This window comes from Emys orbicularis, chromosome 1 (assembly GCF_028017835.1).
Source record: "Emys orbicularis isolate rEmyOrb1 chromosome 1, rEmyOrb1.hap1, whole genome shotgun sequence".
NCBI lineage: Eukaryota > Metazoa > Chordata > Testudines > Emydidae > Emys > Emys orbicularis.
Window position 1 is genome coordinate 323,604,868 of NC_088683.1, and position 26,739 is coordinate 323,631,606.

General features: G+C 41.6%; 1 protein-coding gene across 1 annotated transcript in view; it reads left to right on the forward strand.

Moving 5' to 3' along the window:
- FLT1 (fms related receptor tyrosine kinase 1) overlaps nucleotides 1-11,389 on the forward strand; it is a 145,856-nt gene extending 134,467 nt beyond the window's left edge. The window contains exons 25-30 of the mRNA XM_065397601.1: nucleotides 3,162-3,261; nucleotides 4,633-4,738; nucleotides 4,834-4,976; nucleotides 5,730-5,814; nucleotides 6,749-6,840; nucleotides 11,188-11,389. Coding sequence (XP_065253673.1) covers nucleotides 3,162-3,261; nucleotides 4,633-4,738; nucleotides 4,834-4,976; nucleotides 5,730-5,814; nucleotides 6,749-6,840; nucleotides 11,188-11,389 — 728 coding nt within the window. The remainder of the gene's footprint in view (nucleotides 1-3,161; nucleotides 3,262-4,632; nucleotides 4,739-4,833; nucleotides 4,977-5,729; nucleotides 5,815-6,748; nucleotides 6,841-11,187) is intronic.
- The last annotated feature ends 15,350 nt before the right edge of the window (nucleotides 11,390-26,739 follow it).

Sequence of the window (26,739 nt, forward strand, 5' to 3'; positions counted from 1 at the left end):
AATGTAGGAATAGAGAGCATACAGTCAAATTTGCAGATGACACAAAGCTAGGGGGTTGCAAACACCCTTTGAGGATACAGCTAAAATTCAGAGGGATTTTGATAAATTGGAGAACTGAGCTATAGACAAAATGAAATTCAACAAAAAACAAAAGGTAAGGTGCTACTCTTAGGGAAGAAAAACCAAATGCACAAATACAGGGATTACTGGAGGGCAGCAGCACTGCTGAGAAGGATCTGGGAGTTGTGGTGGATCACAATCTCAACATGAGTCTCCAATGCGATGCTGTTTCAAAAAAAGTAAATGCAATTTTGGGTTGCATTAACAGAGTCATAGCATGCAAGTCATGGGAGGTGATAGTATCACTCTGCTTGGCACTGGTTAGGCCTCAGCTAGAGTACTGTGTCCAATTTTGGTCACCAATGTATAGAAAGGATGTAGAGAAACTGGAAGGGATCCAGAGGTGAGTGACAAAAATGATCAAAGGGATGGAATGCAAGTCATATGAGCAAAGGCTGAAGGAACTGGATATGTTAATTTGGAAAAAGAGGAGATTAAGGGGGGGACATTATAGCGATCTTCAAATACTTAAAAGGCTGCCATAAAAAAAGATGGAGAAAAAATATTCTCTCTTGCCACAGAGAGCAGGACAAGAGACAATGGATTCAAGCTACAGCTTAGCAGATTTAGATTAAATCTCAGGAAAAACTTCCTAACTGTAAGAACAGTAGGACAATAGCACAGACGTGCCTAGGGAGGTTGTGGAAGCTCCTTCACTGGAGGTTTTCAAAAGGAGGCTGGATAGCTATCTGTCCTGGATGGTTTAGATACAACAGATCCAGTATCTTAGCAGGGGGTTAGACTAGATGACCCTTGTGGTCCCTTCTAACCCTCTGGTTCTATGATTCTAACTGAAATGTGAAGATACATACTTTGTAAGACCTCCAATAGATAACTGAATCTTGGTGCCAGGTTACAAATTATAACTAGATAACCGAAATATTTGAACAGTTTCTCCTTTATTTACCCTCCAAGACCACGGCTCAGAATTCCTATAGGTACATCTATGGAATGTATGACAGCGAGTCTTAGAACCTGGGTCTACAGACTTGGGCTCACAGAACTCCACTAAAAATAGCTGTGTAGATGTTGTGGCTTGATCTGGAGCTCAGTCTCTGAAGCCCACTCCCACTCCTGAGACTTCAGATCCTGAGTTCCAGACCAACCCGAAATGTCTCCCCAGCTATTTGTAGCGCAGTAACCCAAGCCCTGCAAGGTCAAGTCTGGTGAGCTGGGCTCCGAGACTCTCTGTCACTCACTGCAAAGACACGCCCTATAAGATGACAGTTGATCCACTGAGGCAAACACAGCCTGACTAGTTTCAGGTGCTTTGTTTGAAAGGGAAACACAGAATCCTAGACTGAGGGCTTGACAGGAAAGTAAAGTCAATGTTTGAACATTTCATTTTAATATGTAAATACCCCTGGGTCTGTGCAAATAAGGCAAGCAGGATTTGACCCTCAGTGTAACTCTTAGGGCCCAGTCTTGTAGCCTTTTCTCCAAGAGAATGGTTATGCTGAAGTCTGAGACTATGCATGCAAGTGAACTCTGCAGCGCTGATCCTTTGCTATGCACGTAATATTCCCGTAGGACATAACCCTGATCCTGCTGAAGTCATTAGAAGTGTGTAATTGACCTCACTGAGTCTAGGATTTGGCTCCAAATGATTTAGAATCCCCTAATCGGTTTTGACTTTTCCTTTGAGAGCAAATAAAAACCTAGTCAAAACCAAAAATGCCCCAGTAAACAGAACCTCTTTAATTTCACTGTGTTGAGATGTGCTTAAAATGACACCGTCTATTTCCACTCTTTGAAAAATCTACCAGCCACAATTACCCTTCAGCAACACAATGTCAGCACTTCACCGTTCACAGCTGCTTCCTACTTACACTGGCAGGCGCAGACGAATGAACATTGAAACGGATGCCGTGGAACGAACTAGAGCGCAGAATCTGAAATAAAAACCCTGTGTGAGGCAATGTTTTTTTAAGTGAAAACTGTAGGCTACAGAATCAATACTGAAAGGGAAACAACAGCATTCAGAAGAGAAGAATCTTAATTGGGTCCAACACAGAGACTGACACAACAGTAGAGGAAACAGCCCCAGGCAGTCCCTCATCCAATCATTGACTAGTTTGAATACACGTTGTTGGCAGTGCTGCCGACTCTGGTGGTTTTATGGCAATGTTTGGTGTTTCTCTCAAAGCCCCAGCTCCTGGACTCAAGTAATTATTTGAGAACCTCAGCTTTCATTTTTTTTAAAGTAAGTTTCAAAGTCTTTTTGGTTGTGGAGAAAAGTTTGAATGGCCCGAGTGCACCCTAAATGCTCTCAGAAACCAAAAGGCAAAGAACCCAAATGTTGCTGTATTTTTATTTTTAAAAAAATCACGATTGATAAACCAATGTCATGATTTTTTAGGCTGACTCATGCTGTGTGCACATTTGGAGTTGGTGAGACTGTGTCTATTAGAATTTAGGGCAGTATTTGTATATATTGAGGAATCTAACAGTTCTTAGGTATAAAGAGAAGATAAATCGCATTTCCTTTTATTGAGTATCTATTTTAAAACTGAATTGCTCGTTTCCTTTAAATCCAGCCAAGTGCTGCTAATACTCATGGATCTGATCCAGCAAGAGCCTCAAAAGACCCAGACCCAGAGCCTCAAAGATATTTAGCCTCCTCACTTCCATTGCTGTCAACAGCTTGGGACATTGATTTCAATGGAAGCGAAGATTCTAAAATACCTTCGAGCAGGGCCGGCTCTAGTTTTTTTTGCTGCCCCAAGCAAAATAAATAAATAAATAAATCCACCCCAGAGCGAAGTGCCATCCCGGGAATGCCGCCATGCCGCCTCTAGAGTTGTGCCACCCCAAGCGCGTGCTTGGTTTGCTGGTACCTAGAGCCGGCCCTGCCTTAGAGGATCTGGGCCTAAATGCCTGTAACTTGGGTTGGCATCCATGGGAGTTGAAGGCACTTGGTTTCTTACAAGATCAGGCCCCTTGACTATGTGTTCAGTGGTATAACACTAGAACTATACATGTATAGACACTTAATCTACCTACCTCGGTCCAAGTACTGATTCATACACTGTTACCTTTAGGTGCTTCTCCTTATCCAGGGGTGCAAATAGATGAAGACTTCTGCAGCAGATTAAAAGAAGGCACAAGGATGCGGGCCCCAGAATATGCAACATCAGAAATGTGAGTTTACTTTTCCTATATGCAGAGCCATGCAAATCCGTGGATATCCTCTTTATATCCATCCAAGTTTGATAATGATTAACATATCTGCTTGAGAAGCACCATACAAGTGCCAAGTATTATCATTTTATTAACTTGGGCAGTAACAGTTCAAGCATCCCCCCAGCTTTTCTGGAGACCACTTCTAACAGTAAGGAAAGGTGAAAGGGTCTCCAGGCTTTTTTAGTCCTTGGCCTTTCTGCGGTCTTCAACAGTTTTATCAACTATGCAGACAACAATCCATTAGGAATTGGACTAAAAGTGATGACTCATTTTACATAGGCCACCAAATTGGTCATCAAATGATAGCAACTTTCAGTCTCTGCCTCGCTGGGTAGATGACCTAGAGATGAAAGGCTCCATACACTGTTACTAATCACCTGAGCCTTTCAGAGCCCTGATTTCATCTCAGATAAAGATGAGAAGTGCTTTCAATAGATACAACAATTGACATTTAGACAATAGAGTCCTATCAGAGCACTTGGCCTATGTAATCTTTAAACAAATGCACTGCACTTGTATCTGATGAATGAATAATACAAGAAGTCACAACATACTAGGCCTGTGAGAAATTTTTTTGTTGTTGATCATGTCAGTTCTGGATGAATCACAGAAATCAGAATGCACTTTATTCTGCACGTCTGTCATTTGGGGAAAGCACAGACATCGAATGCATCGTGTCTCCCTATGCAAAAGGAAATAGAATGAAGGTTTTTATGGTGCCTTGTCCGCATCCCACGTACTGAGATCATCAACAGGACTCTAAATAGCAACAGTTACAAAAAACGGGAGAAGGACGAGTAAAAGGATACACACCAGACTTAATCCTCTCTGGAAGTGTAACCTACTGGCTAATTTTATTATCCTACTGACACTTAAGAACTTTTTTGTTGTTTCAAATATTTTATTGCAGGAAGGAAAACTAGACTTGACCAATACAAGGAAGTGAGACATTCATATGAGTCATCTTACGGTGCCTTCCATTACCAGATAATAAATGCTCCATACCATGGTTTAAAGCTGTACTAGGAATAAAAAAATATCTTTTAGGAGCTGTTGGTTAAATTATCCTCTGATTGCCCCCAAGGAGGAGTCTTTTTCTGAAGATTGGCTCTTTTCTTTTCAATAACAGTCCCTGGTAATGCTGGACATCTTTCTTGTTAAAATGCAGAAATCCTTCTGGCTTTTCCAGATTAATGCATTATGAGGAACAATAATTAAATCTAGTGACACGACACTACCATAAAAATCCTGGAGCTGTTTGATATGCCCCGGTGAGGAACGTATCGTGCGTTACCACAAAATGTGCTCATTTTGTTTTTATTTTCCCAGGTATCAAATCATGTTGGACTGTTGGCATGGGAACCCCAATGAACGACCAAGATTTTCTGAACTGGTGGAAAGGTTAGGGGATCTGCTTCAAGCAAATGTGCAACAGGTACTGAACTAAATGGCATCAATATGTTACTGTATATACACTAGCTACATCCTGGACTGTCTTTATTGTAATTAAATATATTTTTGTGTTTTTAGGATGGCAAAGACTATATCCCTTTGAATACTATATTTACAGCAGATAGCAGATTTGCATACTCAAGTCCCACCTCAGTCAACTCTAATTTGAGTGAAGATATTTCAATTCCAAAATCAAACTGTGAAAACACTGAAAATGCTGGGTAAGAGAAAAAATACCAAGAGGTTTTTCTTTATATTAACTATGTAGAGGAAACTTCTCCTCAGGCATGGTTTGGATTAGGATGAGAAAACAATTAAAAATCACCCTGAACTTTCTGCCATCTCCATGATCTGACTCAAAACTTTACTTTTTTTAAATAAGATCACCCTTAATTGCTCTCTTCCTCCATGCATGCTGAAATGGCATCTGGTCCTTCCCTGCCTCTCCATGAATCTCGCACTACCTCTGTATAACCCTCCAATAGGTGCCCCCACTACATTCCTTCCCATCACCATCTGCCACTGATTTGAAAGTCTACATGCTCTGGAGTGTGCAGTGCATTCTGAGGTAGATAACCCCCACATTATCAGTTGTGGATGAGGGCCAGCAGAGGCTGCTAGAGCTTCTGAGCTCAGTAATGAAATCTTCAAAGCTAAGGGAGTGATATATGGACACAGTCACGCAGAGAGGTATGTACTGGTAGATTGTGGGGAGGGAAGAGATGATAAAAGACCTGGTGAAGAGGGAAAAGGGGAAGCCTTCCCTCATGGCCACTGAATCACAAGTTAATGAGTGTTTACATACAATGGGTTTCGTATGTAAACCATTTAGCCGTCAAACAAGTAAATACATTTTAAAATATTAAAATGAAAGAACAGTCCCTATTTATGCACAACTCATTTTATTGCATAGCCGCTGAGGTTTCCTAAAAAAAACCCTCTTGATATCTGTCTTCTGCTTGTTTGTTGAATAGATACATAAACACCTTCAAAATGAAGCCACCCCAGAGGGTAAATACCTTTGAAGAGCTTTCGCCCAAGGATACCTTTGTATTTGATGTAAGTGATACTCCAAGTACAATGAACAGTATGTTCTTTATTCATATATTTACATTTAATTTTTTGTAAAAGGGGCATTTAGTTTGTCCGTGTGTCTGTGCAGTGCAGCATTGTCTGCTCTTAGAAGTTAGGTTGTTTATAAACAATATTGTAATAGGCGAAGATCTGAAGAAAAGAAATGAAGAGCAGAACGGACCACCGGGTTCCATAACATGGCCTGCAACCACCTTCTCCTTTGATATGAAGGTGTAGTCAACAGACTAGAGAATCTGGTGTCCTGTGTTCCATCTTCATCTGAGCAGCCTGACCATGCAGAGTGAGATTTCTAGTTTTGTGGTTGCACTTCTGTATCAGTAAAGAAGAAAGCAACTGAATTCTACTCCATTTTAGGCAAGCTCGCTAGAAGCCTGGTAAGCTGGCAATATGTCCCTCTATGAGTCAACATTTGCCTCCCCCGCTCCCTAAATTATTAGGCCTTGTGGAGTTGTAGAGAGGGAGATGAGAGACAGGAGCAGGGTGAATGACGGGTACGTATATGAATTAAACCAAACCTTTGAAACGTTTAGGGGATGGACTGAGGTTCAGCTCCACGCTCAGGTTTGCCATATCAATTCCCCCATCCCTGCTGCTGCTGTCCCATGGGCTGGCCGCACGGGTGGCTGACCAAACACAGTGAGTTGGATTGCTGGAAACAGAGCTGGACACTTCATAGGTGTTTTTGTTTAAAACGTTGCAGCCATGTTCATTTCATGTGTTCATTATTGCCACACAATGGGTACCCATTTTCAAAAGTAACATAGGCACTCAGAAGCCCAGATCTCATGGAAAATCAACTCCTAAGTTGCTTTTGAAAATTTGACCCAATAAGAATGTGCTTCTTTTAAAAATTAACTTTTTTTCATTAAATGCCTAATAGGCTTTTAATCTTTTTCAGGATTATGAGGCAGACAGTGGGATGGTGCTGGCTTCAGAAGAACTGAAACGCTTTACTTGGACAGAGAGCAAACAAAAGCAAATGCTTTTTGGGTCTGTGTTTCATGCCTCTTTCTTGTCCTTTACACACACGCACACACACAAAATATCAAAGAGGGTCTTGCATGTTTTTGTGCTGCATCACACTTGACAGAACAGTCTGACACTCTGTAAATAATTTTGTTGGTGATCATGCTGTGTGACTGGTTTATTTATTCGGTACCCGGGACCAGATCATCCAGGAACCTGACAGTAAATTACAAAAGTCACCTAGATGCATTTGCACTGCCCTCATGTACTAGTTCTACATCTGATGGACCAAGTGACCCAGGTCACTAATCCCAGACTGTGGTAGATGGCTGCAGGAAACAAATTCCAAAGATCAAGGCCTTTTGCTGAGAATGACTTGCTGTTGGTCCTGGAAGTTCTCAGGAGACACCAAATGCACCCAGCAGATATTCATCTAACAATGCTTGTTTTTGCCCTTCTCTTACATGAATCAGCTAAGCATAACCCATTTAAGAGCCATAGACTCAGGATGCTCAAGTGGCAACTTTACAATAGATGGATGTGAGGGCCTCATTTCTCTTCCTGCTTTTAAGCACTTTAATATATTGGCCACCTTCCTCTGCCTAATTCCTGACAGCTGCCTGAGAGGAGAACAAGGGCTGTCTATTAAATGTACTGTACTAACATGACCTAACTCTAGGTGAGGAATGTTTATTTTCTCAGATATGGTCGGTGGTTCCTCAGTTCCAGGGCCGTTATGAGACTGAAAGTCTCAGACCGGTTTCAATTCCCAGGTTAAGGCCAGCTCACAGTATGGAGGCTGCCCTGACCTGAGTGATCATTCATCTTGTGCTGGCAATAAGTTACAGCCATCATGCCATCTTGATTGTGCTCGACTGGTCACACTGAAGCCTGTGGCGTATGGTATGGGGGATCTGAGCAACTGCAGATGATAAAGTTCTTGGTCAAGATCTAAAACGATTTGCTTATAGGAAAATTTCAGTGATTAGCTATATTACTTTCGCTGAATGTGTGTGTACATACACACAGAGAATACTGATGATGTAGTGGAAAGGTTCTATTGGCAAGAATTAGAAATGGAAGAATCACTTATGAATGCTAAAGCCAAGGGCTATGCAGGTCATCCTAATAAAGTGGCCATAAAATCTTGATAACTGAACCAATCCCTCATATGTTCTGCCCATGGATGTGTGTTACAGATTTAAAAAAAAAAAAATTTAAAGCACTCATTTTGGGACAATTTCTTGTACCCTTTCAATTGAAAAGCCATGTATAACAATACATATGGACTGTGCAGGGCTCATAAAACAAAATGTCTCTAAAAATGACCTAAAATAGCTTTTCTTTAAACAAACATAACATTTTTTAAGTCTGATATCTTGTGATATCCAGGGCAGTAGCAAGTGCTACTTGTCTCTGTGAAGCCTAGAAATCTCCCCTCTTTAATGGCATAAAGCTCTTGTTTCTAAGACTACGAGTGGTGCAAGGCTGCGTATTGTTCTTCAGGACAGTGTCATTTTGCAAAAAAGTTACAGTTGTGGAAGAGAAGGGAATGTCTTGGTGGCAAATTGACTTTTTAGAAATGGTGGCTGTTAGGAGAATGTGAGAATAAGTCCTAAAGGGAGCTAGATTAGTTAGCAGAGAACAGGTGAGGTGGTCAAAACTGTATGATAAAAGCAATTTGTAACAGTGTTATGCTGGAAGATGTTAGTAGCTGCCATCAAGTGGGTCTTCAATATATAAACAATCACAGACCTGATTAAAGCTGCTGGATGTGCTAAACCCCCTTTCCTTCAGGCTAAATGGAAGGAACAATTAAACGCTGCTTTATGTAGTGATAGCTGGAAACAATAGGAAGTTACTGCCCAAGGCACTGGGCCACATGGTAAAGCCTGAGCAGGGCAAGCCATGTGATCTGAGGGGTTTCCCTAGGACTGGTGGTAAACACAGGAGCTAGGGAATTGGTTGCAGGGTGGGCTTGAGAGGCAAAAAATGGGAGAAAAGCTAGTAGACAGCAAGAAGCAAGATAAATGGTCAAAAGCAGGTGTAGGCAACCTGCGGCACGCAAACTGATTTTCAGTGGCACTCATACTGCCCAGGTCCTGGCCACCAGTCTGGGGGGCCCTGCATTTTAATTTAATTTTAAATGAAGCTTCTTAAACATTTTGAAACCTTATTTACTTTACATACAACAATAGTTTAGTTATATATTATAGACTTATAGAAAGAGACCTTCTAAAAAGGTTAAAATATATTACTGGCACACCAAACCATAAATTAGAGTGAATAAATGAAGACTCGGCACACCACTTCTGAAAGGTTGCTGACCCCTGGTCAAAAGCATGGCCCTGAGAAGGCGCAGAGAGACAGAGCTCCATGGAGATGGAACTGATCGGAGGGGGCAGACTCGGAGATAAACAGCAGGTACTTTCCTTGCTTGCTGTTTCCTACTGTGTTCAGGAAATAGGACTTTGTGTACAGTCTTTGTAAATAAATAGGATTGCATCAAAGGAATATTTGATTCCATCATCAATTTCTCCTCCTAATAGCTACAACTCTGCAAGGCCTCAAATATTGGCTAACCACTCAGGTCAAAAGGGGAAACTATAGTGTCCTACTGTACTGGTCAGAGGTGTGCTGAACGTCTTGGACTCATAAGTTCAGTAACAGAAAGAAAAAATGGAGTCCACTAGAGATATAGAAAAATAAATTCTTTTGATTTAAGACTTCCAAGGATACATGGTCATTTAGATCACAAGACTCCACTACCAGCTTCAGAAGAAATAAGTATGCCTTTATAAAGGCCTCCCTAAGAGGTTGGAAACCTTCTAACTACAACCTTTTAACTGGAATTCTCTAGCTCTCAAGACTAGAGCAAGCTAAAATTCCAAGCCAGAGAAAGCAGCTCACCTAAAGTAAGTTTCTAAACTAAAATAAACTTTAAGCCATATTAAACTCCTAAATTGGAATAAACTCCTCAGAGCTAAAACAGAGACCTTTATTGGATTAAACCTCCCAAACTAGCATGTCCCTCAGAACCAAAACAAGCCCTTCCCTAGGCAAAAACCCAGCATAGCCCCAACTACTCAGGATAGGAACACACTTCCTCTCTAGACTAATCTCCCAGAATGGAGTGAATGCCTCAGCTCTGAAGGAAGATTTATAGTTCCTTAGCTCCACCCCCTAACAGGTTCTGGCCAATTAGCCCTCTTCACCTGACTCAAAATGGTGTCTGAGCACCAACAGACAAAATTTTGTGGCTATCTTTTCCTCTGGTAAAAATACTTAGGGCTTTATTGTTTCTAGTAAAGGTAATTAGTTGGGAGAGCTTAGTCTTGGCAGGGGTTTGTTCTAGCCCTCAGGGGCTATTTCAGCTAAGGAGTTTAATGTAACTCAGAAATGTATGATAACTTAGAAGTTACTAAGGCTTATGGTTTTATGGTAAGTCTTGTAATATTTGATGCTTTTCCTAATGTCCTAGACCCTGGGTCATACAAATATGCTGGAATATTTGCTTTCATTTTTTTTTTTTTTTTTTTAAAGATAAAGAATCCTTATGGTTGTAGGGAGAAAATACTTGAAAATATAACCCTTAAAGGTGTAAAAGCCAGAAAAAGAACTTTCTTTAGAAGTTTAGGAGCATCAGGCAGTAGGGGTTCCATGGCACCTGGGGAACATGTCCCTTGGAAAGTATATGTCCTATGACTCAAAATGTAAGAATTTGTAGAATCTAACAGGAACTGTTGCCTCTCAGCTCCCCAAATAAGAAATGCCTTGTGCTACATATAGAGGTTTTGGTGCTTCATTTTTCTTTCAAAGATCTTATTGCCTAAATACAAATTTAAAAGCTTCCTAAAAACTCTAACCAATGCCTGGGGGGTTTCTTCCTTGGGAATCTAGCGTGGTAGCTAGGAGGGGGACGTGCATGACTACTTAGAAACTTACTCTTTTAATTCTTGAAATAACCCTTTTGAGCCTTGACCATTTAAAATAAGGCTACTGGAGGGTAAGGACACAAAATAAGGCAACCATCACCTTCCTGGGGATTGGAGGGATCAGGTGATAGGCTCAGTGTCTTATCACTCTTGTGAACGATACCACATCAAATGCAGCCCAAGTTAAGAGTGATCAAATGTTATCCCATGACTACATGGTGGGCTAAATGCAGAGCTGGGCCCATGTATTTTGATGATGTGCTTGGGAGGCACAAGTTCCCTTGTGTACACAGTCCCAGTCAGTCCCTACAACACCGTGCTTGCCATCACCAATGAATGGGGCTGTTTCCTTCCATGCTGTCTCATTCAATTCACTAAAAATAATCTTAGATACTTTCCCCCCATGCACTGAAAGTGACACTGCTCTGTTTTACAGTCTGAAAGCTGCCAGCAGGAGCAAGGAGTCCGTTCTTTCTGAAATGACCAGGCCGAGTTTCTGCAGTTCCAGCTGTGGCCACCTCAGTGAAGCTAGTTGGAGATTTCCTTATGGTAACATAGTGCTGGAAAAAATGAGAGTGTGCCATTCTCCTCCTCCTGATTACAAGTCACTGGGGTTTTATTCCCCCCCACCTGTTTAAGAAGTTCTGTGCAAAGATTCAGATGAGTATTTTAACCTGAACCAGCTTTTCCTAAACACTGTCAGTTCAAAAGCTTCCACCTGAAACAGCTGCTGTTTATGTGATCTTAAAAGCTTTCTCTCCGCCCACCCCCAACCAGGCATTGACTTAAACTCAGATGACCTGCTTTTCTACAGACAGCACAAAGTGTGATGTGTGCATTTAAAATGAAGTAGGGCACCAGTGCTAAGGGTCTAGCTTTCTCAAGTACTGAATCTCTGTAGCTCTCCTAACAGTTAATGGGAGCGACAGGAGCTCTGTACCTTAGATGACTGGTTCCCTAATGTTCATGTAGAAGACCCCACTTCAGTTTCTGGTCCCTTTCAAAGGATGGGAGTCCCATGGAAGCAGCGTGCCCTGCCCCACAGCAAGGGTGGCCTCCTGCCATTTAACATAATCCGTTCTCAATTCAGATTCAGGAACAGCTTTGAGATCTGAAAACAAGAATACAGTTCCACTCTCCTCAGGCAAAAAGATCAGGGCAGTACAGTACCTTTAATGCTGAGGGAGTCAACAGTGGGCAAGAAACTGGGTGCGATCGTCAAGGTTACACCGCAAGGCCCATTGGAATCTGGGCCCCATGGACTGAGAGGTCCCAATGCAGTGAGGGGAAAGCAAGAGGGAGAAAACAAGTCTACCTGTGTGGGACTGGGAGTGGGAGAAAGGGCCCACTTCCTGGAGTTCAGGATGTACAGCCTCAGCTTATAGAAGTTTGAGGGAGGATTAATGCCTTGATGAGCATGGCATTCTGGTAGATCAGGACTTAGTTTTAATTCATTCTTAGACCATAAGAGATCTGAAGCCCTCCCTGGACCCAGGAATTTCTACACACACCACAAAATGCAGTTGTCAAGAATACATAGAAATGAAAAATCTGGGACTGAAATAATGAAAATTACAGATTAAATAGAAGCTTTATCAAGCTTGATGGGGCACTAGTTCAAGCAAATCTTGAAGGTTGCACTTTGTCTCCCCAAGAATGTGCACTGGAAATTATTTTAACTAGCGATATTTAAGATAAGTTTTGTCTACACTACCTACTGGATCATCTGACATATTGTACTGATTGCTGACTGATTCCCATAACTAACAATATGCCGGGATGGCCAATAAGCTCTGCATATTGCTAAATTGAACAAATGTTTATTAGATGCCTTGCAAGGGTTCCTAACATGTAACTCACCATATAATCCTTTGGGAGGCTATGGTGACTCTTCTATACATGCACAGTTGACTTTCAAATTTACTTAACAGTATTGGTGTACAGCAGCAAAAGTATTTGTTAGTAATTTGCATCAGACACTACGTATATTGACTAAGAAGAGAAACAGATGGTCTTAGTTTTAAAAGCTGTAAAGATGCACTATCCCTCTTCATCTTTGTATGCAATATTAATGTAAAAAAGGCTTTCGACAAAGCTTACCCTATTAAAGGTTGGGAGCGGGAGAAAATCACCTTCCCTCAATTTGAGGAAAAGCAGCCATGTACAGAGCCCTAGAGTGAGCTGTGTGCAGTAGGCTATTGAAGAATGCTCTGGATACACTTCAGCTGGCATCCATCCTAACTCAGGGGACCATTAATTCTAACTATGACCCATTTGCTCGGTCTCTTTCTGGTGGAGCAGAATTTATCTTGATCCACACCTATGGGTGATCCACGAAATGTTTCCCCCTTTCAATCCAGCCAAAATAATTATTCAGGGATAGTGCATCTCTAGAGGAGTGTGTGTGCACACTGTACATTTATAAATATGCTTTTTGTGCATAAATATTTAAGAAAACTGGAATATTAAGATTACTTTTATATGAACTTTACTAAAAACGTCTTTGGATGTGAACAACTCACCCCTACGTCTTACATTTCTTATCTTTTTATATCAAATGTATTTTATTGCTAAATTCACATAATAAACAAGTTCTGAATTTTGCTTGGTTAATTAACTGAATACATGGGTCAAAGCTTCCTGGAAAAGACATCTCTTACCATTAGGCACAACAATTTAGACATCTCTGTGGAGATAGTGCCCCAGATTTGCTCACAGCTGAGTGGTTTGCTCACAGCTTTGCGACTAGGGCTGCTAACAGGGAGTTTTGCAAGGGAGTTCTCCAGGTGAAGGAGGAGCAAATACAGGACCCTTGGGGTAAGTTGCTGTCTGTAGTGTGTGTTTGTGTTTGTTTGGGGGTTACTTGCTGTGTGCTGAGCTTTTGTTTGTTTGTTTGTAGGACCGTGTGCTGTGGTTGGCAGTTGGAAGCTGTGAGCTTCAAAGTAAGGTTTCAAGTATCAGAGGGGTAGCCGTGTGTTGCTTTTTAAAGTAAGGTTTGAAAGCTAGAAGCCTCTGTTAATTGGCTGAGCCTTAGTCAGTGGGCGGGGCTATCAAGAAGGCCAGGGCTTTATAAAGCAGTGAGCAAGCAACCAGGGCTGCTAACAGGGAGTTTCGCAAAGGAGTTTGGAAGGGGACAAGGTTCACTTGCCATTCTTTAAAACCTGTAAACTAAACTATATTCAAAACTTCTTGATTTAAACAATACCCTTTCATTAACTAGGTAGCTGTAGGAGAGAATGCAGGCAGAAGCCCAGCAGCAGAGTGGGGGCTGCCCAGTTTATTGAGCTGAGTGCAGCATGTATGATTACCTGCCCTGTGGGTGGGTGGCATGTGTGTGCATTTGGTGCAAGGAGCTCCTGGCCCTCAGAGACCGCGTACGGGCTTTGGAAGCCAGGGTGGCAGAACTGGAGGAGCTAAGGGAGGCAGAGAGGTATGTTGATGAGGCTTTCTGGGACACTTAGGGTGACCAGATGTCCCGATTTTATAGGGACAGTCCAGATTTTTGGGTCTTTTTCTTATATAGGCTCCTATTACCCCCCACCCCCATCCCGATTTTTCACACTTGCTGTCTGGTCACCCTAGGGACACTGTAGAATTGTCCCACCTCCGGTCAGACAGCCCCTGCGCTGTTGAGGAGGATGAAAGACCCATGGAAGTAGAGTAGTCAACGGGAGCAGAGGGAAACCACCCTCTTTCCAGATGGTGTTGGGGTATCCTCTCGCACGGAGGTTACCTCTCCAGGGGAGGGAACTCCAGTCACTAGGAAAAGGCAGGTGTTAGTAATGGGAGATTCAATCATTAGAAACATAGATAGCTGGGTTTGTGATGACCGGGAGAACTGTATGGTGACTTGCCTGCCTGGTGCGAAGGTTGCGGATCTCTTGAGGCATCTAGACAGACTTATGTGTAGTGCTGGGGAGGAGCCGGTGGTCGTGGTACATGTAGGTACCAATGACATAGGGAAGGGTAGGAGAGACGTCCTGGAGGCCAAATTTAGGCTGCTAGGAAAGAGACTGAAATCCAGGACCTCTATGGTGGCATTCTCAGAAATGCTTCCAGTTCCTTGCGCAGGGCCAGGTAGGCAGGCAGAGCTCCAGAGTCTCAATGCGTGGATGAGACGATGGTGTAGAGAGGAGGGGTTTAGATTCATTAGGAATTGGGGAAACTTTTGGGATGGGGGGAGCCTATACAGGAGAGATGGGCTCCACCTAAACCAAAGTGGAACCAGACTGCTGGCACTAAACGTTAAAAAGGTTGTAGAGCAGTTTTTAAACTAAGAGATAGGGGAAAGCCGACTGCTGCAGAGGAGCATGTGGATCGGACAGAGACTTCTCTTAGAGGAGAGTCTATTGATAGAGATTCTCTAGGTTTTAGTCAGGAGCAGAGGATGGAAGAGGATAACCTAGGGGCCAGATCAGATGAGAAACATTCACATAAAGAATTGGACACATCAGAAAAGGGCAGACAAATAAACAGTGAAAATTTTTTAAAGTGCTTGTATATAAATGCTAGAAGTCTAAATAATAAGATGGGTGAACTAGAGTGCCTCGTGATAAAGGATGCCTATTATATCAATATCCTCACAGAAACCTGGTGGACTGAGGACAATCAATGGGACACAATCAATCTTGGGTACACAATATATCGGAAGGACAGAATAGGTCGGGCGGGGGCGGGGGGGAGAGGGAGTGGCAATATATGTGAAAGAAAATGTAGAATCAAATGAAGTAAAAATCTTAAGTAAATCCACAGGTTCCATAGAATCTCTATGGATAGAAATTTCATGCTGTAATAAGAATATAACATTAGGGATCTATTATCAACCACCTAACCGGGACAGTGATAGTGACGATGAAATGCTAAGGGAAATTAGAGAGGCTATCAAAATTAAGAACTCAATAATAGTGGGGGATTTCAATTATCCCCATATTGACTGGGAACATGTCACCTCAGGACGAAATGCAGAGACAAAATTTCTCAATACTTTAAATGACTGCTTCTTGGAGCAGCTGGTACGGGAACCCACAAGGGGAGAGGCAACTCTTGATTTAGTCCTGAGTGGAGTGCAGAAGCTGGTCCAAGAGGTAACTATAACAGGACCATTTGGAAATAGTGACCATAATATAATAACATTTAACATCCCTGTGGTGGGAAGAACACCTCAACAGCCCAACACTGTGGCATTTAATTTCAGAAAGGGGAACTATGCAAAAATGAGGGGGTTAGTTAAACAGAAATTAAAAGGTGGAGTGACTAAAGTGAAATCCCTGCAAGCTGTATGGATGCTTTTCAATGACATCATAATAGAGGCCCAACTTAAATGTATACCCCAAATTAAAAAACACAGTAAAAGAACTAAAAAAGAGCCACCGTGGCTTAAGAAACATGTAAAAGAAGCAGTGAGAGATAAAAAGGCATCTTTTAAAAAGTGGAAGTCAAATCCTAGTGAGGTAAATAGAAAGGAACATAAACACTGCCTAATTAAGTGTAAAAATGCAATAAGAAAAGCCAAAGAGGAGTTTGAAGAACGGCTAGCCAAAAACTCAAAAGGTAATAACAAAATGTTTTTTAAGTACATCAGAAGCAGGAAGCCTGCTAAACAACCAGTGGGGCCCCTGGACGATCGAGATACAAAAGGAGCGCTTAAAAACGATAAAGTCATTGTGGAGAAACTAAATGGATTCTTTGCTTCAGTCTTCACGGCTGAGGATGTTAGGGAGATTCCCAAACCTGAGCTGGCTTTTGTAGGTGACAAATCAGAGGAATTGTCACAGATTGAGGTGTCACTAGAGGAGATTTTGGAATTAATTGATAAACTTAACAGTAACAAGTCACTGGGACCAGATGGCATCCACCCAAGAGTTCTGAAAGAACTCAAATGTGAAGTTGCGGAACTATTAACTAGGGTTTGTAACCTGTCCTTTAAATCGGCTTCTGTACCCAATGACTGGAAGATAGCTAATGTAATGCCAATATTTAAAAAAGGCTCTAGAGGTGATCCCAGCAATAACGTCAGTACCGGGCAAATTAGTTGAAACAATAGTAAAGAATAGAATTGTCAGACACATAGAAGAACATAAATTGTTGGGCAAAAGTCAACATGGTTTCTGTAAAGGGAAATTGTGTCTTACTAATCTGTTAGAGTTCTTTGAAGGGGTCAACAAACATGTGGACAAGGGGGATCCAGTGGACATAGTGTACTTAAATTTCCAGAAAGCCTTTGACAAGGTTCCTCACCAAAGGCTCTTACGTAAATTAAGTTGTCATGGGATAAGAGGGAAGGTCCTTTCATGGATCAAGAACTGGTTAAAAGACAGGGAACAAGGGATAGGAATAAATGGTAAATTGTCAGAACGGAGAGGGGTAACAAGTGAAAATAACAGGAGTACTTGTGGCACCTTAGAGACTAACAAACAAGTGGGTAACAAGTGGTGTCCCCCAAGGGTCAGTCCTAGGACCAAGCCTATTAAACTTATTCATAAATGATCTGGTGAAAGGGGTAAAAAGTGAGGTGACAAAGTTTGCAGATGATACTAAACTGCTCTAGTTAAGACCAAAGCAGACTGTGAAGAACTTCAAAAAGATCTCACAAAACTAAGTGATTGGGCAACAAAATGGCAAATGAAATTTAATGTGGATAAATGTAAAGTAATGCACATTGGAAGAAATAACCCCAATTATACATACAATATGATGGGGGCTAATTTAGCTACAACAAATCAGGAAAAAGATCTTGGAGTCATCGTGGATAGTTCACTGAAGACGTCCACGCAGTGTGCAGTGGCGTTCAAAAAAGCAAACAGGATGTTAGGAATCATTAAAAAGGGGATAGAAAATAAGATGGAGAGTATCTTATTGCCCTTGTATAAATCCATGGTACGCCCACATCTTGAATACTGTGTACAGATGTGGTCTCCTCATCTCAAAAAAGATATACTCTCATTAGAAAAGGTTCAGAGAAGGGCAACTAAAATGATTAGGGGTTTGGAACAGGTCCCATATGAGGAGAGATTGAAGAGGCTAGGACTTTTCAGCTTGGAAAAGAGAAGACTAAGGGGGGATATGATAGAGGTATATAAAATCATGAGTGATGTAGAGAACGTAAATAAGGAAAAGTTATTTACTTGTTCCCATAATACAAGAACTAGGGGCCACCAAATGAAATTAATGGGCAGCATGTTTAAAACAAATAAAGGAAGTTCTTCTTCACACAGCGCACAGTCAACTTGTGGAATTCCTTGCCTGAGGAGGTTGTGAAGGCTAGGACTATAATAGCGTTTAAAAGAGAACTGGATAAATTCATGGAGGTTACGTCCGTTAATGGATATTAGCCAGGATGGGTAAGGAAGGGTATCCCTACCCTCTGTTTGTCAGAGGGTGGAGATGGATGGCAGGAGAGAGATCACTTGATCATTGCCTGTTGGGTTCACTCCTTCTGGGGCACCTGGTATTGGCCACTGTCGGTAGACAGGATATTGGGCTAGATGGACCTTTGGTCTGACTCAGTACTGCCGTTCTTATGTTCTTATGGTCATATGGGAATACACAGTCACTGCCTGTAAGTGTTCACAGTCTTGCAAGGCAAAAAGCGGATTGGGGGGGGGGGGAGGGGGAGGGTGATGGACACATGTAGTGTTCCTAATGTTTTGTGTGAATAAAGTCAAATGCATTGAATACATTGAACCTGACTGATTACCTGTACCTAGCTAGAGGCCCAGTGGAGCTCTCTGCTCATACAAGGATGGCAAGCTCTTTCCTTTTTACTCCTCTCCCACAAACCAGTGGAATCCCCTTGCATCTGGGGTGGGGGGGAAGGGACAGTGACGAGGGCTGCTCTTCATAGCATCATTCCTCTCTGCATGCAAGGACTCCAAGTTTCAGGTTAATGCTGATTTAACATCCCCAGTAGTGTGGCGTCCATGCATTGCTTGCCTCAGAATTCCTTTCTACAAGAATATGAAAGACCTGAATATGACTTCATGGTATCCTCCACATAGCATGACCTCGCATGCACTGTACAGGTGAGGCCACACCTTGCATGCAAGTGTAGAATTGTATGCCTTACTAAAAATGTCATGACATGCTTCCGCTTCTTCGCCCATGACTTAGTGAACCCATGTGCAGAATGGTGGATGGGCAGCAGCCAGTGGGAGGCCATAGTAGCAAAGCATAAACGGCATGCTGTGACATGGTCTGAGAAGTAGTGCTAAAGCAAATGGCGGGTCTCAAGAGAGCTATAGTTCTAAGGGTCTGATGCCTCTCCCTCTTCTTGCTATTAGCTTCAAGTAGAGCTTCACCTCACTGCTTCTGATTCAGTTTCTGCTGTGAGGTTTCACCCACTTATAGTCAGATTATAGATTCAGTGGGACAGACATGTAGGGAGGGAATTTGGAAGACTTCACCACCAGATGAGATGGAACTCTGATGCAACCAGCAGGAATTGCTGCATCACACTCAAGCCCACCTGACTCCATTTTAATACTTCATGCTGGGTGATTATTACTTGATATTTGAGTTTGATATTAGGTCTTGTACTTCTTAGTTAAACTTAGAGACCGTTGGACCCAGGCTGCTGTGGGGAAGGGTACTTTTAGCTAGTGGGGTCACCCATTCAAGATCTTGGCTGGACACTACAAATCTCTTTGGTCTTCTGCTATAGATACAGTGGTTCCTAAATACCACCTTTACTTGCATCGTTTGTCACCTTTGTATCTAGAAGATCTTCCACAGATAAAACTGGAAGAAAGGCAGCTGGTGCAGAAACCATATTTTGAATGTAATAAGACATGAGGTGTCCTAATGTCATCATGATGGGAATGGAAGGTACAGTGACTTTCTTCTCTGCCATAGCATAGAATCATAGACCTGTAGGGCTGGGAAGGAATATGAAGCCATCCACTTTATCCCCGCATGCTGAGGCAGGACCATATCCACCTAGATTAATCCTAAAAGGTGTTTGGAAAATTTCAACAGGTTAAACAATGAGGGGGATTTCACAATCACCTTTGGTAACCTATTTTAGTATGTATAGTTAGCAAGTTATTCCTAACATCTACCCTAAATCTCCCTTGCTGCAGCTTAAGCACATTACTTCTTGACCCACCTTCAGTGGACATGATGAACAATTGATCACCATCTTCTTTATAACCGCCCTTCCTGTTTGAAGACTAGCACAGCCCCCCAGGCTTCTCCTCTCAAGACTAAATCTGTTCAGTTTTTTAACAGGTTTTTTTAAACCTTTTATCATTTTTGTTGCTCTCTGCTGGACTCTCTCTCATTTATCCCAATTTTAAAGTGTGGTCCTCAAAATGGACACAGTACTCCAGTGGAGACCTCATCAGTGCATTTCCAAAGTGCTGATCATTAGACCTGTCCCAAAGTGTCCAGTAAATTCAGGTTAGCTGCCCAATGGAGTGTTTCATAGCACAGAGCATCTCAGCACTTGAGGAGTGTCTCAATCTATGTTCTAGAAATGACTGCTCAGATGTGGGCCAGATGGATAGCTAATGAGGCAGCATATTTCTGTAAGGAATTGAGAAGGGCAAAAGCAAATTCTTACACACTGGCTGAAAGCCAGGGAGAAAACTGATTGTGGTGGAGGTTTGGGTTATAAACTGGCATGATAGCTGTCTTGGACAATAAAACATGAGCCTACAGGGGGTAGATGATATTACTGGGTAAGATGCAAGAATCCCTCAAATTATTAAATCCCCTAATCAACACACTCTGCTTTGGGCTGGTCACTCTTGTCAATTACCTCCTAGCTCTCTAATCCCATTTATAGAAAAAACTGAGGCTGTTGCAAAGCAGCTTTGGCATCTTCTAAACTTTTGACCATTTTCAGGATTAGCTGGAGTAGAGAGAGAGAGAGAGAGAGAAAGTGCCGGTCCATGACTTCCTGGTAAATAAATGAATATCCAGGGCTCACGTTTATTATTTTAGACCCATCAGCACCCTTTGTCACCACTAACTCTTAAGGGCTGGTGCCACAGTGGTGGATCCTTGCCAGAATAGGGATGACAGCTGAGTAGCTCTATTCTTCTGAGGGAGTGGATCCAAAGAATAGCCCTGAACAATGTTCAACCTGTACATGAAGCGGCAAGAGGAGACAGAGGGCTGGGTCAGGCTGCAGTGCTGCTATGGTACAGCGAACAACTCTACATCCATTTAATTGGCTCTGAACAGCAGGGACACCTAGTCCTCTTTTCCAACCTATGCCACAGATTGGAGGATGAAAGCTAGTCAGCTGAAGCTCATCGCAGCCAAGCCTGAAATGCACCGAAGAGAGTTTATGACTCACTTTCCCTCTTTATCTATCTGCATCTGGGAGACCTCGCTGCAAGCACATCCAAACCCAATCAATTTGCTCAGGCTGGGAAGGTGGGATGAACTGAGGTCTACAATTCTTTTCAGTTGCTGGCATTTAGCCATCTTTACTACCCTATGTAGCATACAGAGAGCAACTGAGGAAAAATTTTGCATCTTTCAATCTTGCTTTTTTTCTGTTTGCCAGCCACTAGCATCTTCTAGCTTTTATTACAGATTCCTGGAAGGAGAGCAGTTTTGGCACTATTTGCCTGTTAGTTATTAAATAAGTACAGCAATCATCATATAAATTATTGATAGTTTATTTTCAAATAATTCAAGGATTTTTAAACTGTTTAAAATTTCTTTTAGGGTGAAAAACACCTACCCTACCAGTCACTGAGCCAGGTTGTCAAATTAACTATGCAAAATCCCTTAATTAACTTTAGAACTCCAGGCAGGTGGAGTGAGGTGATGTATTAGAAACTTTTGGCAGGGGCAGATGGCGGGAACGCATGCACATATGCTGGAATAAAGAAAAGGAACCAAAAAAGCGTCTGCTTCCCAGGTGTAAAGTGATGATTTGGGATTATACCACTGACAGCACTTAGGGTGCTACATTAAAAAAAAAAAAATGGAGAGGACTGGAGAATTACTTTTTGACCAGTTTTAAACTTCTCCTGTAAGACAATACTTAGACCATACAGGAGCTTGTTTCACATTAACAATCTCAATGCTTCAATTCCCCACAAAAAACTAGACATGGAAGTGGTCTAAGTCAGTGAGATAAAAGTAAATTGGGAGCTGTCTTGCATGTGTTTGCTCAAGCTGGGAGAAGAGCGAAGCACTGCAGAGGGATCTAATCAAGTGTAGTGAATGGGCATTACAATGAACATTACGTTCAGTGTTGGCAAATGCATATTGGAGGCAATAATTTGGGCTATTCACACACCGTACTATGCTAAATTAGCTATCAGCTCAGGAAAGAGACCTAGGTATTGTGGACAGCTCAATTGAGACCAGTTATCAATATGCAGCCCGAGGGCAAAAAGGAAACTTATGCATAAGGAATAGGCTGGAGAATATGGAAAATGCTATTATATAAATCAGTAACAACCTCACCTGGAATACTGTGTTCAGTTCTGGTCACCCACTCAAAAAAGAAAACAAAAAAACCCATGAAGAAACAGGTGGTTGGTTCAGTGCTGGGTTTCAAGAATAATTAAGTACATGAAACAATTTCATATGAAAAAAGATTGAAAAGACAATACGTGTTTGCCATAGAGAAGGGAACAGGAGATTGAGGCTACAGTTTAGCAGGATGCAGAAACAGATTGGACATTTAGATGGAATACAAGAATAGCTTTTTCACCCTTTAAATTAGAGTTTTGGAAAGGATACAAACCCTCATGCTTCAAGGCTTAAACAAACTTCTAACTAACGGGGGTTAGCAAGAAACCTTCCCTCAGGGACAGGGTTTTCCCTTGACAGCCTACTGCAGGGTTTCTTGTGCCTTCCTTTGAAGCAGCTGGTACTAGCCACTGTTAGTAACAGGATACTGGACTAGATTGGCTAAGTGGTCTAATGCAGCATGTCAGTACTTCTGAACAAATTTATGAAAACAGACTAGTACTGAACTGAAGTAAATAGGCTGTGTACTACTGTTCTTGTTACACCTGGCTAGCCCAAGAACTTCACATTTATCAGCAGTAAAGTCATAAAATGTTCTTATACACATGGAAAGTAGTAATAGTGCAGGGGAGTGGTGTGTATTTACTATCTTCTATTTTACTTCCTCCTCCCACATGCAATAAAACAGTTTAATTTGGCCACAATATGATTTAATTTGAAGCGAAATATGCTCACTACATCCTTAAAGGCCACACACTGAGGATAATACTGTCTGAATAAAAAACAAGATTAAAGTATAGAAATCAAAATGCTAAATTCATTCCATCTTGAATATTTCTCAGTTCGTTCACTGGTTCTTACTGCGAACGTTTAGACTAGCTAGGCCTCTAGGTGGAAGGCCACTGGAGACAATCTAGTTTTTAGTGGGGAGGAACAAGGGCACAGCACTAGTTATATAATCATATGACCCTAGCAGTGTTGTTCTCTTTTTCCATCCAGTTGTTTATTAAATTTTAGGGGCTCCAAAGGGGTAAATAGTATGGTTAAAAATAGTTTAAAAAGTATCGGCTGGATGAAGGGATTATAAGGTGGATAGAAAGCTGGCTAGATTGTCGGGCTCAACGGGTAGCGATCAACAGCTCGATGTCTAGTTGGCAGCTGGTATCAAGCGGAGTGCCCCAAGGGTTGATCCTGGGGCCGGTTGTGTTCAACATCTTTATTAATGATCTGGATGGGATGGATTGCACCCTCAGCAAGTTTGCAGATGACCCTGAACGCGGAGGGGGTGGGGGTGGGGGGCGGAGAGGTAGGTACGCTGGAGGGTAGGGATAGGGTCCAGAGTGACCAACACAAATTGGAGGATTGGGCCAAAAGAAATCTGATGAGGTTCAATAAGGACAAGTACAGAGTCCTGCACTTAGGATGGAAGAATCCCATGCACCACTAGAGGCTGGGGACCGACTGGCTAAGCAGCAGTTCTGCAGAAAAGGACCTGGGGATTAGTGAATGAGAAGCTGGATATAAGTCAGCAGTGTGCCCTTGTTGCCAAGAAGGCCAATGGCATATTGGGCTACATTACTAGGAGCACTGCCAGCAGATCGAGGGAAGTGATTATTCCCCTCTATTCGGCACTGGTGAGGCCACATCTGGAGGATAAAAAGTCTTGTACCTACTACTGTGCATTAAGGATTTAAAAGTAGAATACTAATATAATAACTAATGTATGCTAGCAGTAGCACAAATTACTGAAGCATTTGTGGCTACCTACAACAGGTTCTCAAATGAAAGTTGTTCATTTCCACATTATGTTCCTTTTAAAATTCTAATTCAAACTCAAGTATGGACAGAGTAATTCTGAGGGCTACTTAATGACCATTCATTTTCCAAGTACGCTAAACAAACATTCCACATATTCGCCACCTTTCCTTGGCGTTCAGACATGAGAAATGCTGAAGAAGGTGCACTGCTGCATTACGATAGTCAGTCAAAAAGCTGATTTTAGATTTTGTTTCACATTAACTTAAAAATTCATGCTCTAGTTCAGAGATCAACAACCTTCGGCCCGCCAGGGTAAGCCTCTGGTGGGCCGGGTCAGGCTGTTTACTTGCCGCATCCACAGGTTCGGCCAATTGCAGCTCCCACTGGCCGCGGTTCGCTGTCCCGGCCAATGGGGGCTGCAGGAAGCAGCGCGGGCTGAGGGATGTGCTGGCCGCCCTTCCCGCAGCCAATGCCTGAGACAGCGAACCACGGCCAGTGGGAGCTGCGATCGGCCGAACCTGCGGACGCGGCAGGTAAACAAACCGGCCTGGCCTGCCAGGGGCTTTCCCTGGCAGGCCGTGTGCCAAAGGTTGCCGATCCCCGCTCTAGTTGTTACAAAAAATAAAGTTTTTCAAAAACAAACCATCCAAGTTCAGACTGAAAGCACACTTTAAACTGTCACCAGGTGACATTTGTGGATGGGTGCATAACAAATATATGTAAGTATTACTCCAGTTTTACCAAAAAACTTATTGCATGACTGGATTCTGCAAGTTACTGACCAGTGTTGCTATGTGCATTCTGGAACAGACAAGACATGGGTGTACTCCTATAGGCGTATGTGGTCCTTCAACACAGTTCTTAAATGTAAATTAGAAAGTTTACCATATAGAAAACTGCTTCCTACCTTCTGAACTTTTGAGAAGAGTGCACCAAGCAAGCTTGCTGCAGTTTTATTTTAGTCATATATGCAAAATAAACTTTCTAAAGCAATAATGCAATTTAAGGGACCAACAGTCCAGATTAAGTTTATGCAAGGAAAAAAAACAAAGATATTGACAATTTCACATGTATTTTACAAAATTTTCATGACTGTACAATTACATAAACATGTGGCATGGGGGGTATGGGTACAGAGGACTTTACCCCACCAGTAAGTCACTTTTGCTGGTTAACAATACAGAACAAATAATTCTGGGCATCAAAGAGGTCAGTTATCCCATGTGTAATTTTCAGAGAAGCTAACATACATATTGTCATTGGACAAGAGAGCTTAATAAACATGGACGTAAAGGTATTTTTAATACAGTTTCTCAGAATTAGGGCTAATCTAGTAATGTGGACCTGATTTAATACAAGCAAAAAGGAGCTACTACTTTGACTTGGAAGTTAAGGAAATGCACATTACTATGTCTAGTGAACAGTATCTAGAAATTGTAGGCCATGTGATTTACTGTAAGTGAAAAACATTAAATGCAGTTTGCAAGTCATGATTGTTACAACCCTGTGCTGGAGTCATTTACAGACTGAAATACAAAAGGAATATGATGGAATGCAATATACTTCCAATACTTAAGATGTGAAAAGCACTACCCAACTACAGCACTTAGCATGCTCAAAAGAAGGCTACGTTATTTCTGGTATTCTTTATTAAAAATACTGCTGTACATATGAAGAATGAAAACAGGATTAAAGATGGGTAACATATTGGGATCATGACAGAACTTAACATACTGGTGCTTTTTAGGGAAAGCTGTTGACATTTGAATTACTGAAACAAGGGCCAAAAAAAAAAAAAAAAAAAAAAAAACATAGGTACCCTCAAAACATTTACAGTGTAGTAAATACATAGACAGAATTTAAAAACAGGTACAAAAATTAAAATGACCAAGATCACATGATTTCAAAGGTTGTCCTTTCTGTGCTTTTAGCTGTAAAGATAGGAAGATCACAATTTCCCACATGGCAGGGTATGTCCTGGGTGGTTTTTGTTTTTTTAACTATACACATACAGCTCTTCTTCGGAATGGAAGAGATTATAACTTTAGGACAACCTTCTTAATGGAATTAAAATGTGCTAGAAGGGCTCTCCCCAAAAAACACCCATGCAGAACTCCAGACTGTTCAAATCATTCCCAAATATGGACCAAATGAAATAAATAGAAAACAAAGCTCAACAATCATTTCTTTTATGTATTACCTGACACCAAATGTTTTCTGGCTGACATTAGTTACTTATGAAAACTTATTAGCTGTCTACTTTTTTTTTAATTTTTTTATTTTTTAAACCAAGTCCTGAGGTTACTAGGGGCTGAAGCAAACTGACATTATGCAAATACATGTAAGTTTGCATTCTAGACTTGTCTCACAGAGGATGGTTTGCTGGTCTAGGAAGGATGAGAATTCAAGCCCTATTTTACCCCTGCCTTAACTTTCACAAAATATTGGTCCACAAATTAAATGTTCCAAAGGTTCCCAAACCCCACAACTGAACAGATGATCCCCTTTCATTTTCAAAGAAAACAATACTGGAAAAAGCCTCAGCCCGCTTATAAATTAAGCATTTCATATTTCTTCTAGTATACAAGTACTTCTTTTTTGTACAAAAGAATTACAATATGATTTGTCAAAAAACATATAAAAGACAGCTGCTCTTCCTCAAATACATGAGCTAATGATAAAAGACTGTTTTGCATGTTCACTTCTCAAAGTTCCTGTTCTTTTTACATTAAAAAGAACAATATTGTGGCAATTGTCATCCTTTGAATATTAAACATTATGTTACTTTTAAAAT